At 40.4% G+C, this 18017-nt stretch overlaps 1 protein-coding gene across 2 annotated transcripts in view; it reads right to left on the bottom strand.

Moving 5' to 3' along the window:
• Positions 1-268: 268 nt before the first annotated feature.
• The window catches only part of haus6 (HAUS augmin-like complex, subunit 6), a 71305-nt gene continuing 53556 nt past the window's right edge, over positions 269-18017 (bottom strand). For both annotated transcript variants that reach the window (XM_041186959.1, XM_041186958.1), the window contains exons 13-17: positions 17195-17252; positions 16916-17101; positions 14745-14877; positions 10461-11789; positions 269-3974 (exon numbers count right to left, since the gene is read on the bottom strand). In XM_041186959.1, coding sequence (XP_041042893.1) covers positions 3922-3974; positions 10461-11789; positions 14745-14877; positions 16916-17101; positions 17195-17252 — 1759 coding nt within the window. In that variant the 3' untranslated portion in view covers positions 269-3921. The remainder of the gene's footprint in view (positions 3975-10460; positions 11790-14744; positions 14878-16915; positions 17102-17194; positions 17253-18017) is intronic.

An 18017-nucleotide genomic window follows, 5' to 3' on the forward strand; every position in this document is an offset into this window, starting at 1 on the left:
TTTATAAAAAGGAATCATGGGTTGAAACTTAGGTGAGAAATGAATGGAAGTCAATTATTGTGTTGGAAATGAAATAAAGCAATCACATTTAGCACTCTGAACTTCACTGCAGTTTAACAGCAGTTTCTGGTCCTGCATCACCTATATACTGCTGCTCTGAATGGTTTCAATGCTCTCTAATGAAGGATTGAGCAGTGGGAAGATTGGAACAAAGGCTTAATGTAAAGCAGCTTTGTGATAGCAAGTAATCATTCTCAAGTCTGTGCACTTCCAGTGAGTGAAGATTTTATTCAAGCATTTGCTGGAAGAGATCAGATCTATCCTGGTTGCTTTCCCAAAGATGTCTCAATAATACAAAGTCTGTGTCACAACTTACAGTTCTTGGTTCTCATTGCAATACATTGGTACAGTCCTCAATCACTGCTGTTGCTTTAGAACACACATCACATAACCTAATCCATGAGTGGGACAATCTATCCTGCAGATGTTCCCTGTATCTCAGCTTTTGGCCCCAGGAGGTTTGTTAGTGTCTGAGGCCTAATGACTCCGTTTCTTTATCTCCTTAACACTGTTTACCCAAGCAGTGAAGGCCATTAAGTTTTATGCCTTGTAATTTTTTAGCTGGGTTCCCACAGTACTAGTACATACCCCCCATGCCTAGAGTGTTGGCTATATTTCCAATCATTTGCAGAAAAAGTGCTCATAACTACATTTGTCTATTCTATAGCTATTAATATTAAGATGTGAAACAAAAACAAAAATACCTGGAAAAACTCAGTCATATATATGGACTCGAAACATTAACCGTGCTCCACTCCGCAGATGCTGCCAGACCTGCTGAGTTTTTCCAGATATTTTTGTTGTTGTTTTGGATTTCCAGCATTCACAGTTTTTTGCTCTTAATATTAAGATGTGCATTATTTGTTTTACATCAATTTGAATAAGAAATAATTTCAACTATCCCACTTCATTGGATTTTTTCAAGCTACAGGAACAAGCTGTTCAATTAACTCATCCCTCATATCACTTGGTGCAAGGTGGTGACATGGTCTTTGTCTACTGCTGTTTCTCTGCCCACTCCAAATGCAGGCTTCTCTATGATGAGGTTGTGGAGGATGGAAGAAATGACTATGAGGCATATTGTACGGAGCCCTACCGAAATGTGCATACTCCTAAACTGGTTCAACAGTCCTACAGTATGCCCGATTACTTGATTATACTGGTGTAGGTCTCTTAGCTACCCAATCACACTTCTCACTTTTGGCTATAATTTTTTACATTCCTCTCAATAAATCCCTTCTTGTTGCTTCCTGCAGGGATTTGAGGTGATTTTATTAGCTCTTATCAAATCACATTACGTCATGTTTGCTTAATCAAAACATATGGATTTTCATTATCTACTCACCCTACATGTTCAACTCATCTTAAAAGGCATTTAATTCAAGTTTGAATAAGTACTTATCAATTTAAATAAATAGGTTATATCTGTGTGACTATATCAATGATAAGATTTGCATGTAAGGTTACAGCATTAGATTGCAGTATTGTTCAAAAATAAACTGCCAATTTTATATCTGAAAGAGGTACTCTGCTGCAGTTCAAGAAAATCTCAGTCATTATTACTAATCCAGCATTCACAGGGCTTAAACCATTGGCAATGCATTGGAACAAAGCCTTCCATACCTGTGGCTTTACGAACAAGATGAGAGAATTCATTGGAAGTAAATAATGCAATTAATTTATATTTTTACTTTATTATAAACTATAAAATGTTTTATTTACTAATTGCAAATACAAAAGATTAGTCTCAAAATATTGAAGGAAGTAGGGAGCAAGAAAGCGACAAATGGATTGCAAGATGTTTAACTTCTTTGGGATGAATCCTAATGTGAAGGATGGCATTACCAAAGACACATTTCCAAATTTTACATTTAATGTTAGTGCCCAGCATGTCCAGGAAAGCTATAGATGGTTTACAACTGGAAATAAGTGGTCTAGACTCTGCTCCAAGAACATGTCTGAACTCGAAACTACCAAATACCCCAGCCACTGTGACATTTCAAAGACTACCAACTACTAGTAAAATGGTAGTCTTTCTGTACACACTTATTTGAATTGGATAGGAGGCAATCACAAAATTTAACGTTGAACATATTCATTCCATTATCCTCGACTAATCAGAACCAGAGTCAGAGATAAAAACAATATTGAGCCACCCAAAGTTGATTTAAGGCAAACACCATCTGCTGGTCAACAGAATTCATTTCCATTTCAGGTATCCAGCCAACAACAGATGGTCAGCTCAGGTGAAGGATAGCCAGATGCAGAGTAAAATTACCTCTGGCCTACTTCCAAGATAATTTAGATTGGCTCATCCCTCCTGGGAGTGGCGGACTGTGCGAATATTTTCCTTTCATCCCAACAGCTTGGGTTAGTTTGGATCTCAGTCCCTAAGGTGAAAAACTAGTGCTTAGCCCATCTAAGAAGTAACTGCAGAGAGAGAGGTGACACTGGTTAGGATTTTCCTAAATTACCAAGAATCTGGAAAAGTCCAGGTGAGTTTGAAAGTAGCAAATGCAACATCACTATTCAAGGGGGAAAAGAGAAATCAGGGGAGTACAGACCAGTTAACCTGACGTTAACCATCAAGAAAATGCAATCTATTCAGGAAGTCTTAGCAATGCACTAAGGTCATAATAAGGTCAGACAGTTGACATGGCTTTATGAAAGTGAAATAGCGTTTGATTAAATGTTTTTTGTTTGAAGATGCAACTAATTAGGTAAAGGGGAGCCAGGGAATGTAACATACTCGGAATTCCAAAACACAGCTGTTAAGGTATGACACAAAAGGAAGCAGAAAATAAACAAGGCATTTGCAAATTGGCAGGCTGTAAATAGTGGAATCCCACCAGGGGCCTCAGCTTTATATAATCTATAAAAATGACCTAAGAGACTAAGTAATGTATCCATGTTTACTGATGATACAGGCTAGGTAGAAATGTAAGCTTTGTGAAGGACACGGGCTGCAAAGAGATATAGACAGGTTAAGTCAGTGGGCAACAAGATGGCAGATGGGGTATAACGTGGGAAACAAAGGGCAGGATTTTCAGCACCCACCTGCCACCGGGATCTTCCGGTCCCACCGCAAGTCAATGGACTTGATGGGGCCGGCCAAGGAGGTTGTTTACTTTGGAAATAATAGAAAAGCAGGTTTTTTAAAATAGTGTGAAGTTTTGAAAAGTTAGGTCACAGACTTGATTGTACCCATACAAGGGAAATAGAAAGTTAGCCTGCAGGTGCAGCAAGCAATTAAGAAGGTAAATGGTCCTTATCACAGGAGGCTGGAATACAAGGAAGTCACACAACAACTGTAAAGAGCTTTGGTGAGACCACATCTGAAGTATCATGAACAGCTTTTATCTCCATATGCAAAGTACAGCTAAGGTTCACTAGGCTGGTCCCTGGGATGAGAGGGTTGTCCTATGATGAGAGGCTGAGTAAATTGGACCTATACTCTCTGGAGTTAATAAGAAGTGATTTCATTGAAACATACCAGATTCTGAAAAGGTTTCACAGGGTAGACATAGCTGGGGAAGCAGAGCATGGGGCAGTGTCTCGAGCTAAGGGGATCAATCATTTACAACCAAGATAAGGAGAAATTTCTTCACTCAGAGGATCGTGAACCTTTGGAATTATCTACTCGAGGGCTGGGGATGCTTTAAATCATACAGTGTATTCAAGGCTGGGATAGGTAAAAATTTCCTGAGCTCAGGTAATAAAGGGAAATGGAAAAGGGCAGGAAAGTGATGAGGCAGATGATCAGCCTTGATCGTATGCAATGACAGAGCAGGGCCAAGGGGCCATATGGCCTATTCCTGTTCCTAATTCTTATTGCAACATTCAGATCCTTCTAGAAGTTTATTAACTGTCCCACGTAGATTGAAAAATTCTCTCAGAAGCACTTTGAGATTCATCTGAAAATTAGAAAGAGAAAGAAAATTACTTAGAAACAAAAGTTGTTTATCAGCAAGAATCATTTAAAAAGCACCACCACCATAAGCAGTGAAGCTATAATACATTAAATGCTTACGGATCAGTTATTGGTCATTGGACCAAGTTGAAGTAAGGGTGTTGGAACTTGAAGTATTACATTGCATCTGTCATAAATGGTTCACCAATGGACCATTCACATCATACTCAATTTTTTCATGGATCTTGCTTCAATCTGGAGCAACTCTGAAGAGTGCTCCACTATTAAATTTAATGCAGGAAACACACAGTTGACCATCCTATTTATATAGGACACTAACAACTGGCACAGAATAAATTGCTTGTCTCAATCCAAGTGTGCATCAGTCCTTAGATATGGAGACCAAAGCTGTGCAGAGTGTTTCACATGTGGTTTAACCAAAGCTCTTTACAATTGCAGTGAGACCTGCCTTGTTGCACTCCCACCCCCGCAACCTAGCAATAAGGGTCATTTACCTTCCTAACTGTTGCTGTACCCACAAGCTAACATTTTGTTGTTCTTTTACAAGTACAACCAAGTCTTTCTGAACACAAAAGAAAAAAATCACCACAGAAACTAAAATGGACCCGATTTATTTCTGTGCAGCTCTCAATTTGCCACTTCCAATTTGCCTTCCAATACGATGCAACTATGAATCTTGGGGAATATTAGATAACAATGTTGTTTGGCTCAAAATGCTCTATTCAGACAATGTAATCCAAGACAGAAAATCTAGAATCATCATGCTTTTTAGTTAAAGTGAATACCATATACAAGCTCACTGTCAAACCCACAAGTATATGGTTCAGATCCATTCCTGGTGGCACCACAACCATTCAGTCAACAGAAGCCACTGAATGGATCATCAACCTTAATTTCCCCAACTATATGAATATAAAACAAACGTGGAAAGAACAACAGTCTCAGGCTTGGAACCAAAGCTGCAGGTAAATTGAATTTACAGAATTAGGCAAGTATTACCTATTCAGCCTTTTCAAATTGAAAACACCCTAAAGCACTATATAGAAGAGAGCTTGTACCATGGTGAGGGTGCAGGAGAGGGAGTGAGGAGAGTTGGGAAAATTACCCAAAGCAGCTTTGGAAAATAGAGAGATTTGAAAGTAGGAGACTGGGAAGAGAGTCCTGCAGTCAGTTCTTGTTGAAAATAAGAGTGACATCACAAGACAGCGTGAGACAGCAGTGGAGAGATCAGAACCAGCGTGAGTGCGGGGAAGCTTCAAAAAGTGACGTCAGCGCAAAGGTGAGAGCTGATTGTTCAGTAGTGGGTACATGTTTTTCTCCAGTTTAAAATAGATTAAGCTAAGGAGAGGAAAGGGTTCTAGTTTTTATTTAAAGTACATAAATAATTTAACTTTTATTTTTAAACTGTGTTTAATTTAAAGTAAGGCTTTTTTTCCAACTAGAGGCATGGCAGGGCAGCTCAGTCCTGTGTTATGTACCGCCTACAACAGGTGGGAAGACCTAGATGCTCCTTGCGCTCTGACTTGACGATGTGTGCAGAAAGTGCCACCAGCCGCAGCTACTTGAGCTCCGTGTTTCAGAGCTTGAGCGGCAGTTGGAGGTACTGAGGTGCATCCGCAAGGCTGAGTGTTTAGTGGATAGCACGTTTTTAGACATGGTCACCCCACAGCTTACAGAAGTGCAGACAGAGAGGCAATGGGTGACCAGTCAGAAGAAAGGTATTCAGGAAATCCCCAGGGTGCATCTCGCTCAAGAACCGTTTTTCAGTGTTGGAAAACAGTGAGTGACGGTTCCTCTGGGGAGTGCAGCCACGCTCATGGCACTGAGTGGCTCAGCTGCACATGGGGGCAGGGGGAGGGGGAGGAAAAAGAGGGGAAGAACAATAGTGGTAGGTGACTTGATAGTAAGGCAAACAGACCATCGTTTCTACAGCCATAGACGTAACTCCAGGATGGTATGTTGCCTCCCTGGTGCCAGGGTCAAGGATGTCACTGAACAGCTGCAGGGCATTCTAAACGGGGGAGGGCAGACAGGTAGATCATGGTGCATATTGGTACCAACGGCATAGGTAGAAAGAGGGATGAAGTCCTGCAAGCAGAATTTAGGGAGCTAGGAAACAGATTAAAAAACAGGACTTCAAAAGGTAGTAATCTCTGGATTACTTCCGGTGCCACGTGCTGGCGAGTGTAGAAATAGGAGGTTACTCCAGATGAATGAGAGACTGGAGAGATGGTGCAGGAGGGAGGGTTTAGATTTCTGGGACATTGGGACAGTTTCTGGGGGCGGTGGGATCTGTACAAGGCGGACGGGTTGCATCTGAACCGGAAGGACCAACATCCTTGCGGGGAGGTTTGCTAGTGCTGCTGGGGAGGGTTTAAAACGAACTTGGCAGGGGGATGGGTTCCTGAGAGGAGGTTCAGCAGGGGGAGATGCACAGCCAAAATTAGGAGAAAGAGCAAGTGAGTTTGGAAGGCATAGAAATTATAAGCCAGTTAAGACACAAGGGAGTTTGGCAAGGTTGGATGGTTATTTATTTTAATGTAAGGAGTCTGACGAATAAGGCAGATGAGTTCAGGGCACAAATTAACACATGGAAGTATGATGTCATTGCTGTCACAGAGACATGGTTGAGAGGGGGCAGGATTGGCAGCTCAATATTCCAGGATATAGGGTCTTCAGGCAAGAAAGGCAAAGAGGGGGTATCATAATACTGATCAAGGAATTAATTACAGCATTAAGGAGGGATGACATCTTAGAAGACTCCTCAAATGAAGCCATATGCATAGAACTGAAACAAAAAAGGAGCAATCACATTGCTGGGTGTGTACTATAGGCCCCCAAACAGTCAGAGAAAATAGAAGAGCAGATATGTCGGCAAATTTCAGAGAAGTATAAAAATAATAGGGTAGTAATAGTGGGGGAATTTCAACTTCCCCAACATTAACTGGGTTAGTCATAGTGTGATAGATTTAGAGGGAGCGGAATTCTTAAAATGTATCCAGGAGAGCTTTTTAATCCAGTATGTAGAAGGTCCTACAAGACTTAATTTTAGGGAATGAAGCTGGGCAAGTGGTAGAGGTATCAGTGGGGGAGTATTTTGCAGATAGTGATCATAACTCCGTTAGATTCAAGGTTATGGAGGAACAGGACAAGGATGGGCCAGAAATCAGTTCTAAATTGGAGGAAGGCTGATTTTAATAAGGTCAGATATGATTTGGCCAGGGTGGACTGGGAGCAGCTACTTTTAGGTCAATCTGCATCAGAGCAGTGGAATTTTTCAAAGAAGGAAATAGGGAGAGTACAGGGCCAACACATTCCAGTAAAGACAAAGGGTGGGACCAACAAATTTAGGGAAGCCTGGATGCTGAGGGATATACAGGATTGGATAAAGAGAAAAAGGGAGGCTTATGACAGATACCGAGGGTTCAAAACAGCAGAAGCCCTAGAGGAGTATAGAATGTGTAGGGGGGGGGGAACTTAAAGAGGAAATTAGGAGAGAAAAAAGGGGCATGAAAAAACATTGGCAGGTAAAATAAAGGAAAATCCTAAGTTATTTAACAAGTACATTAAGAGTAAGAGGATAACTAGGAAAAGAGTAGAGCCCATTAAGGACCACAATGGTAGAGTGTGTGTGGAGCCAGAAGACGTAGGTAGGGTTCTAAATGAATACTTTGCGTCGGTGTTCACAAGTGAGAGGGATGACGTGGGTATGGAAATCAGGCAAAAGGATTGATGTAATTGAAAAAATTAGCATAGAAAGGGAGGAGGTTCTAATTGTTCTGGTAGGCTTAAAAGTAGATAAATCTCCAGGTCCGGATGAAATGTACCCCAGGCTTTTGAGTGAGTCAAGGGAGAAGATAACAGGGGCGCAGGCAATTTTCAATACCTCTCTGGTCACAGGAGAGATGCCAGAGGACTGGAGGGCAACCAATGTGGCACCATTATTCAAGAAGGCAGGAAGGGATAAACCAGGGAACTGCAGGCTAGTCAGTCTAATCTCAGCGGTGGGGAAACTATTGGAAGCAATTCCGAGGGACAGAATTAATATACACATGGAGAGGCCGCGAGTAATCAAGGACAGTCGGCATGGTTTTGTTAAGGGGAGGTGATCAGGTGTATAGATGAGGGCAATGCATTTGACATAGTCTACCTGGACCTCAGCAAGGCTTTTGATAAGGCCCTGCATGGCAGACTGATAACGAAGGTAAGAGCTCATGGGATCCAAGGCAATTTGGCAAATTGGATCCAGAATTGGCTGAGTAGCAGGGAGCAGAGGGTAATGGTCAAGGGGTGTTTTTGTGACTGGATGCCGTGTCCAGTGAGGTTCCACAGGGATCAGTGTTGGGTCCCTTGCTGTTTGTGGTATTATAAAACGATTTAGACTTGAATGTAGGAGGGTTGATCAGTAAGTTTGCGGATGAAACGAAAATTGGTGGGGTGGTAAATAGTGAGGAGGATAGCCTTAGATTACAGGAGGATATAGATGGGCTGGTCAGGTGGGCTGATCAGTGGCAAATGGAATTTAATCCGGATAAGTATGAGGTGATGCATTTGGGCAGGACAAACATGGCACAGGAATACACAATGAATGGTCGGACCCTGGGAAGTACCGAGGATCAGTGGCACCTTGGCGTGCATATCCACCGGTCCCTTAAGGTAGCAGGACAGGTAGATAAGGTGGTTAAGGCGGCATATGGGATACTTGCCTTTATTAGCCGAGGCATAGAATATAATAGCAGGGAGGTTATGCTGGAACTAAATAAAATGCTGGTTTGGCCACAGCTAGAGTATTGTGTGCAGTTCTGGAATCCACGTTATAGGAAGGATGTGATTGCACTAGAGCGTGTGCAGAGGAGATTTACCAGGTTGTTGCCTGGGCTGGAGAGTTTTAGCTATGAAGAAAGATTGGATAGGCCGGGGTTATTTTCACTGGAGCAGAGGAGATTGAGTGGACGGGGGGGGAGGCATGATTGAAGTGTATAAAATTATGAGGGGCATGGATAGGGTGGACAGGAAGGAGCTTTCCCCCTCGGTGGAGGGATCAATAACCAGGGGGCATAGATTTAAGGTAAGGGGCAGGAGGTTTAGAGGGAGAATTTTTTAACCCAGAGGGTGGTGGGAATCTGGAACTCACTGCCTGAAAAGGTGATAGAGGCAGAAACCCTTATAACATTTAAGTAGCATTTGGATGTTCACTTACGATGCCATGGCATACAAGGCTATGGGCCTAGTGCTGGAAAATGGGATTAGAATAGATAGGTACTTGTTTGATCAGGGCCTTTTTCTGTGCTGTAGTCCTCTATAAATATGAGATGGGGCAAAATGGAAAGGTTTGAGAAGAAAATGTTAGTGTGGAGGCAAGGTGGTTGAAGGCTGCAAATAATGGTGGATGAGGAGGAAAACTAGAGGTCAGAAGAGTGTAGTGAAAAGGAAACTATGGATGGCCAAAACTGCACGCGTATAGTCAAAGGTTGAAAATTCTTTGAAAGGCATTGTAAAGTGAAGCAAGCTTACGTTAAATGGATAGGCTATGAAGAATATTTTTTTTTAAATTAAAGTTCTCAAACACTGTGCAAATCACAGGTCACAAATGAAATAGTTTGTGCAACTTTCAAAAGGATAGCGCTGGAAAATTTCAGAGCAATAAGCACATTTCTGGGACTCAGATCAACAGAATACAATCTATATGTCATTTGAAATAAATGATATTGATCATCGATGTTGATGAGTATACTGAAACAAGGAGGGTAACAAGGAGTGATTTGATCGAAGTTTAAGATATTAGGGAGAACAGATAGGGTAAATTGGGAGAAAATATTTCTGCTAATTGGAGATTGCCCTCAGCCCTTGGAGAGTCAAAGCCAAAAAATTAGAGCCTGGCCTTTCAGGACTGAAATTAGGAAAATGTTCAGATAGAGGGTTATAAAAATTTGGAGCTTTCTCCAACAATAGCAATGGCAAAACCAATTGTTAATTTTTATTCTGGGATTGATGGATTGTTAGTCAAAGGTATTAAGAACTTTTGGGCTAAAGGCAGATCCATGGAGTTAAACCCCAGTCAACCAGGATTCCATTTGAATGGTGGGACAGGCTCCAGGGACTAAATAGCCTTGTCCTGTTCCTATGCTGTATGAAATGGATCACATTGTCCTCAAAAACACTTTTTAAAAACAATATGGGCATTTAGCAATCACCCAACATAAAGAAACAGGCTTCCACTCACCTACTGAAGCAAAATCACAACTATTTATCTGCTAACATTATATGCTAGTAATCAAATTCGTAAAAGACAAGTAGGGACAGAAACAGGAGGAGTAGACCATATAGCCTGTCAAGCTTGCCCTGCCGTTCAACATGATCATGACTGATTTTGGGCTTCAACTCCACTTTCCTGCCTGTTCCCCATTTCTCTTGATTTCCTGAGAATCCAAAAATCTGTCTATCCCAGTCTTAAAGTAAATATACTTACTGTTGGAAGGATTGAGCTCGAAGATGACCTCTTTGGCATTTCTAAGTCCTGGGTCATTCAATGGAGAGCTGCCCAAAGAAGCAGGAAATAAGCCAAGCTTTTGGGATTCCACAGACACTGGTGAAAGATCTTTCAAAAACTGTGCTTCCAGGGAAAACAGTTTATCTGTTTCAATTTCCTCACTCATATAATTTATTTCACCATAAAGTTCTGGCTTATATTGGTCTTTATCTTCACTGTTACTATTGAAATCAGAAGCTCCCATAGGTTCAATTAAGTCTTTTCTTTCACTTCCACCATATGCTGTGGTCATATTTTTATACACTTGCGCCAATCTACTGCGCAAATTCTGTATGTCCAAATGGGAATCATCCAGTTGATCGATCTCCATGCTTTTAGAACTGTTCAAACTATCATTGCCAAGTACATCAGGAATAGTCTCCTGCAAAATGCCAAACATAAGAGGCTTTGTTGAACTGGAAAGGTTAGCAATAGAATTCTGTGATCCGTTCCAAGGTAATGTACGGTCTGAGTCACATTCAGCAAAGGATGGAAAAACAACAGAACTTTCCAATGTTTTATCATTTTTGCACAGTTCCATTACAAAACTTTTAGACAGTTTCTCCTTCTTAATTGGAGATTTGGAGCTTAATCTGTCGAGTGTCAAAAATTGCAGACAGTGATCAGATTCAGTCTCATCTGAGAAAGCTGCATTGCTAGAGACACTTGTTTTAGAAGTGACGTGACAATCCTCACCAACATCTAAAACTTGGGAATCAGAAGGAGGGGGGAGAATTTTACTGGCCAATGCATCATTTGCATCACCATCTGTGACTTTATTATTGAAGCAATGTGGTTCATCTTCAGATCCAAAATCTGAGCAATCTATTCTGGATTCCTCCCAATTTCTACATTTGTATTTGTTTTTTTCCCATAGGGGTTCAGCTTTCAGACACTGGCTGTTCTGCTTTTCATTTCTGATGGATTGACAGTTTGAGCTAGTTGATTCTGCATCAAGATTAGGAGCATTTTCACTCCAACAGGTCCTTCCTTTGACAGATGGCAATGCTTCTCTATCAGCTGACACAATCCAGCTTTCCTGTGTTTCATTAAGACAAAGAGCAGTTGCAACTGGGGGAGTATTCTTATCGATAGATCCAGTTAGGTTTACACATGTAATAGATGAAGATTCTTCAGGCTCTAATAGAACTTGGCCAATGGTATTGTTTCTGTATTTTGGACACATCGAGACAGACTCTTCCTGGTGTTTCCTCTGCGCAAGTTCCGATTCTTGAACTGCACATCTCCAGGAGTTCCTAATATCTGTAACTGTAACAAATTAGTTTTAAAAACAAAAATGACTAAACTAAGGAGTGAAACTTGGAGTTGTAAAATTTCTTACAAGGGTGTGAAATTCAGCAAATCAACTTTACTCAAACCAAAATATTCATTGCACAGGTCTTCCTTAAAAGGCAAGATCAGGGTTGGTGTTCAGTTTTTCATGTTCACTTGCTTATATAGTTATGATTTAATTTGACATTAGGCCCTGGATTAACCTTGCCTTATCTTGTATAACTCCAACTTCTTTCCATTCATTTGCTTACTTGCAAAGTTCAGAAGTGTTTTTCTAAACATTTTCTTGTAATTTAATCTTCTGACACCTAAGATTAGCTTCATTGAGCAAGTCCATCAGGTCCAAACACTGTACTCGAGACAAGGCCTGAGCATAACCATTGGATATCAGAGCTGCCTCAGGCTTGCACTGATGTAGCAGTATAGCGCCGCAATTTTTTTAAACCTTTTATCAATTGTTGTTCTGCAGAGACTGACATGGCAAACGTTGAAACAAACAATCTGCAGGTGTCAACAAGTTTGTAGTTCCCAACTCCTTGCGGTGTCTCAAATAGCTAGTTTCATAACTTCATTAAAAAAAGGAAGAACTGTGCAACACAAACTAGATTTCTTCTATGATAGTTCTGACTTTTACAAATTTAATTTGCATACTTCTGCAGGTATTCATCCAGCTGCCAACCTTTCACACTCCAATAACTTAAACTTCATTGGTTAAGGTGAAAAGCTTAAAGACCTGAATGGTTAACGTAAAGCTCTCAAGCTAAACAGTTTATAAAATCAGGCTACTGAGAGGAAAAAAAATGCAACTCTAAGTTTTGTGCTTGAGAAACATAAATCATCAATAAGCACCTCCTGCCGAAGCTCAGCCTACATAATTCATGAACTGAAAGTTACTGCTGCCTACACATATGCTCAGTCTTAGGGCGATTCGAATGCTCAGTCTTAGGGCGATTCGAATGCTCAGTCTTAGGGCGATTCGAATGCTCAGTCTTAGGGCGATTCGAATGCTCAGTCTTAGGGCGATTCGAATGCTCAGTCTTAGGGCGATTCGAATGCTCAGTCTTAGGGCGATTCGAATGCTCAGTCTTAGGGCGATTCGAATGCTCAGTCTTAGGGCGATTCGAATGCTCAGTCTTAGGGCGATTCGAATGCTCAGTCTTAGGGCGATTCGAATGCTCAGTCTTAGGGCGATTCGAATGCTCAGTCTTAGGGCGATTCGAATGCTCAGTCTTAGGGCGATTCGAATGCTCAGTCTTAGGGCGATTCGAATGCTCAGTCTTAGGGCGATTCGAATGCTCAGTCTTAGGGCGATTCAGTCATGATGTTACCTATGGAATCAGCATGGATATTGTATACTCCTTCCTTATTGGAAGCAACATTTACAGGGTTGACGCTCAATAAATTAATATGACCTTTCATGTTCCTAGAAAACAATTCCATATGCCCCAAAAGTATATGGGTCACTAGTGTGGAGATAGGGCAATGCAGATAAGGTAACTGAATCTGGACTAGCTGAAATTAATTTAGCAGTGACTTTATTCTCAGCTAGAATCCACAAGTCAAATTTGATGATCTTCCTCTCTGTTCAAACACGGGATTTAGCAGCCAGTTACTAGCTTGTATATGCTCAATAATAGTGTCCATTAGAACACTTTCCAATAGTTGCTCTGTTTCTTTTTACTCATCTCAATTAGGTGTATTTCCTAATGTATTCCCCCAACTTCCAGCAAAGGATTTACTTTCCCAATTTAACTTACACCATGTCAAGTATGCAATCAGGATGTGTGAACAATTCATTGATGACAGGTTTCAAAATGGAAGGCCAGTGGAACAAATACCACCCCATGAAACAGCAATTCTAACTTCCTGCTGCCCAGTTTAATTCATATTTATAGTGCAAATGCAGCAATTTCTTTACACTCTGGTGTCAGTGCACTGCTATTTTTTTTTTCAGTCAACATCACAAACTTTCCAGCAATTTGTGGCACATCTCTTTCTCAAGCTGTTAGGTTTTTATTTTGCAGCAAATTTTAGGCTATTGGTCCTCCAACTGGCCTTCTCTGCATTGTCTTGACTCTGCATCATTGGGGAGATAACCCTCGACCATCTACATTACATACTCTGGAAAATCTGGCTCAAAACTCTTCACCATAAAACCCACGTCCGGATAAGCTGTTGGTCACCTTTCCAACTAGCTCCTTTTGCTTAGTGTTTTTGATTTTACATCTGATATACTATATAAATGCAAATTGTTATTGTATTAGCTTCTCATGTAACTTTATCAAGGCCATCCTTGAAGTTTAGATGAACTACATTTTGCAGTATTCTAATGTCCTAAAGGTCATTCAAAGAAAGTCAACAAGATTGCTCAGGGAAGATCATCTCCTTCTGAAGCTATTCTGAAATAGTGCTATGAGGAATACTGCACTTGGGTGAGATATCAAACAGAAGTCGAATCTGCCCATTTCCCCAATACTTCAGACATAGCCAATGATCTGCCAAACATTCATCCTTCAATTAATGCTACTGAAACAGAACAACATGCAATTTCTCATTCTTGCTTTGATGACATTGTTGTAAGCTAGCTGCAAACATGCTTCTTTACATTAGTAACAATCTTTTAAAACAATCAATTTGTTATGAAGGGTTTTGGGACACCAGGGCATGATAGGAATGCAAGTTTGTTCTCTTTGTACCCATGTAATTTGAAGCTTTGATTTGCTAAAGCTGTGCAAACTGACATCTGCTTCCACATCACAAATTCAAATTCTTGGCTATTTTAACAATAATTTTACAAGTAGTCAGCTGCAAAAAACCAACAAATTTAGGATACTGAAAAACTAGTAATTATAGTGTTCACAACTCGGTATCACTGAGTGTATGACTAAACTTAAATTCAACTACAAAACAGAAGATTATCAGAAAGCTTACTCAAATGTTCAGGTGTCCTTGGTAACTCAGTTTGTGCAGTGAACGGATTGCTTGCTGGCGAGCCAAATAAGTCAAGGGGCACATCTTCCTTTTCAAATAATCCAGATGAATCTTTGATGACAGTATCTGCTACCTGTAGTAGAAAATCATTCACCAATAAATATGCATTTGGTCCTCAGTGTGAGAATGAATCCAGTTGGAGCCTTGAACAAGCTGTACATTGTAATGAGTAATACTCTTCTACAAACCTAAATTAGATCATCTGAATTAATTACCTCACTTGACCCAAATAAATGCCCCTTCCAGATGAGGTACTAAGCCAGGAGAGATTTGGCATGCGCTTTGACTAATATAAATGATTATGTATATCAGAGGTGCCTTCAAGGAGGAGAGTGCTTGGAAACAGGCCACAGACATTACTGAGGGGTAAAAGATGGGCATCCAATACTGGAGCTTCCTGGTCACTAAAGAAATAAAGAATCTCTTTTGTTTCATTTTAAATAATTTGAAAAACTACAGAGAACCAAAAGGGGAAATGAGAGGACCAATGAATAGGTTAGCAGGTAACACAAATGGGATGTCTTTAATAAACAAATAATTTTAAAAAGTCAAAGGAAGGTTGGGGTTGATTAGTGATCAAAAAGCAGATGGCATGGCTGGGGCATTGAATGAATACTTTGCACCTGTCATAGTAATGGAGGCGGGGGTAGAGAAATTGGATAGGTTGAAACATCAATAAAAAAGGGAGGCACTTAAATGCTGGCAATAGACCAAGTAGAAAAGTCATCTGGCTCAGACGGTCTGCATCCAAGGTTGCAGAGGGAATAGTGAAAGCTTTGACTATAATCTTTCAGTCTTCCTTGGATGGAGTAGGTAACTACAAGCCAGTCAGCTTCACATCTATAATTGGGAAAACTGAGACAACCTGGGACAAAACTGCCACTTGGAAGAATGCAGATTAATAACAGCCAACATAAATATCAAAAGGTAAAGCACAATGAGTTCTTTGAAGTAGTATCAGAGATATCAATGAACATAGTACCATTGTGCATATATGGACTTCCTGACAGTGGGAGATAAAAGTGCCATGTAATAGACTTGCTCGCAAAGTTGAAGCTCATGGAATTGCTAGGGCAGTATGGATATGAAATTGGTCGAGAGAAAGCAGGGTAGTGGTGAAACTGTTATTTCAAGTTGGAGGAAGTATACAGTGGTGTCCTACATGGACATTATGACCATTGCTCTTTAATCTACTAATGGCCTGGACTTGGGTATAGGTGGCATAATTTCAAAGTTTGCAGTTGACACAACGTATATAAATGTATTAAACGGTGAGGAGGATAGTAGATTTAAGCAGTGCACAGACTAGTGAAAGGGGAAAACACTTGGAAGAAATTTAATTCAAAGTGTGGAGTAATGCATTTTGGAAGAATGAATAAGGAAAGAATTAGTTAAAAACAGTACCATTTTAAGGGGTGCAGGAACAGGGAGACCTGGTGGCTCCAATGCACAAATTCTTGTGGGTAGCAGGGCAAGTTGAGAAGGCCTTCAAACAAATTGCAGTATATGGGATCCTTCGCTTTATAAAAAGGCACAGAATTCAAAAGGTAAGAAGATATGGCAAAGCTGTATAAATTACTGGTTAGGCCCCAGCTGGAACAGTATCCCCAATTCTAGGCACACGCTAAGGCAGATATCAAGACTTGAGGGCGCAGAGGAGATTTACCAACATGACACCAGGGTTATGAGTTTTTGATGAACATAGGCTAAAGTTGGGATTGTCTTCCTTAGACTTAAAACATTTAATTGAAGATATCCAAGAAAGGGTAGATGGCAAGAAACTTTCCACTTGCAGGAGGGCCAGTAACCAGAGTTCACAAATTTAAGATAACTGGCAAAAAAGCCAAAGGGGAAAAAGGAAAGGTTTTCTTTTTAAAGGTGGAGAGTTATCACCTGGAATAGACAGCCTGAAAGGGCGGTGGAATCAGGTTCAAGAGTAACTTTCAAGATCACACTGAATAAATACTCGACAGGGAGAATTTTGCAGGCTATGGGAAAAGTGGGAATAATTGGATAGTTCTTGTAAGAGCCAACATACATGTTGGACGGAATGGCCTTTTAGGTTGCATGACTCAATGGTTATTTTTTTTAAAAATGGGATGTTTACTAACCTCTTCTGCCAACTTGTCAACAGCCTTCTGGAGATGTTCTTCTCTTATCTTAAAGCGATTTTTAGGTTTATTCAGAAGTGCTGGACTTTGAGCCTTGTCCCTTTGCTGTCTTCCCATCATATTTGCATATGGAGTCTGCAACTTACTTCCAAGAGGATGCATATTTACCAATGGCAATTCAGATTCCTGAGAATAAACATTTTTATATCAGTTTAATACTGGTAAGATGCCCACTTGCATCATTAGAGGCACAATTCTAGTACTGAAAAGATTTCTTACCTCTCCAAGATATGAAAATTGTATTTCGTCAGCTGGATCTCCAACTGCAATGCTGCACCTACAAGATCAAAAGCTTGAATTAAGCGAATATTTCCAGTCATGGTTCTGAGGTGGAATTCAATCTTAAGTGAAGGTCAAAGCAGATATTTAATGAAATATAGATAAACCATTAATATTCAAATTTAACAGTACTTTGGGCTGGTGAGCAACATTTGCAATGATCTCTCCTCAGTACCTGTCTCCAGGTCATTCCACTTAAAAACCATCCTTCTCTTTGCATCTACCCATGAATACTAGTTCAAGGACTATTGAAAATCAGATCACTGTGTTTTCAATTTCAGTAAAACCACCCTTCCCTATTTTCACTACCACCATAGGCAGTTTTCAACTATCAGTAGCAGTGACTCATTTAAATCTATTATCCTGGTCCTCTGCTCTGAATCTTGGCCCATCATACTAGCTTGTTAAAGCTTGTTTTTTTTTTTAAATTTTCTAGTAGGGGTTAGAAAAGCAAGACCCGTAGATCTGGTGTACTTGGATTTCCAAAAGACATTGGATAAGGTACCATATCAAAAGTTAATACACAAAATAAAAGCTCATGGTGTAGGGGGCAATATATTAACATGGATAGAGGATTAGTCAGCTAACAGGAAGCAGAGAGTTGAGATAAATGGGTCATTTTCAGGTTGGCAAACTGTAACCAGTGGAGTACTACTGGGATCAAAGCTGGGGCCTCAACTATTTATGATCTATATCAATGAATTGGATTAAGGGACAGAATGTTTGGTTGCTAAGTTTGCTGATAAGTAAGAAAGTAATTTGT

This window comes from Carcharodon carcharias, chromosome 4 (assembly GCF_017639515.1).
Source record: "Carcharodon carcharias isolate sCarCar2 chromosome 4, sCarCar2.pri, whole genome shotgun sequence".
NCBI classification, from domain to species: domain Eukaryota; kingdom Metazoa; phylum Chordata; class Chondrichthyes; order Lamniformes; family Lamnidae; genus Carcharodon; species Carcharodon carcharias.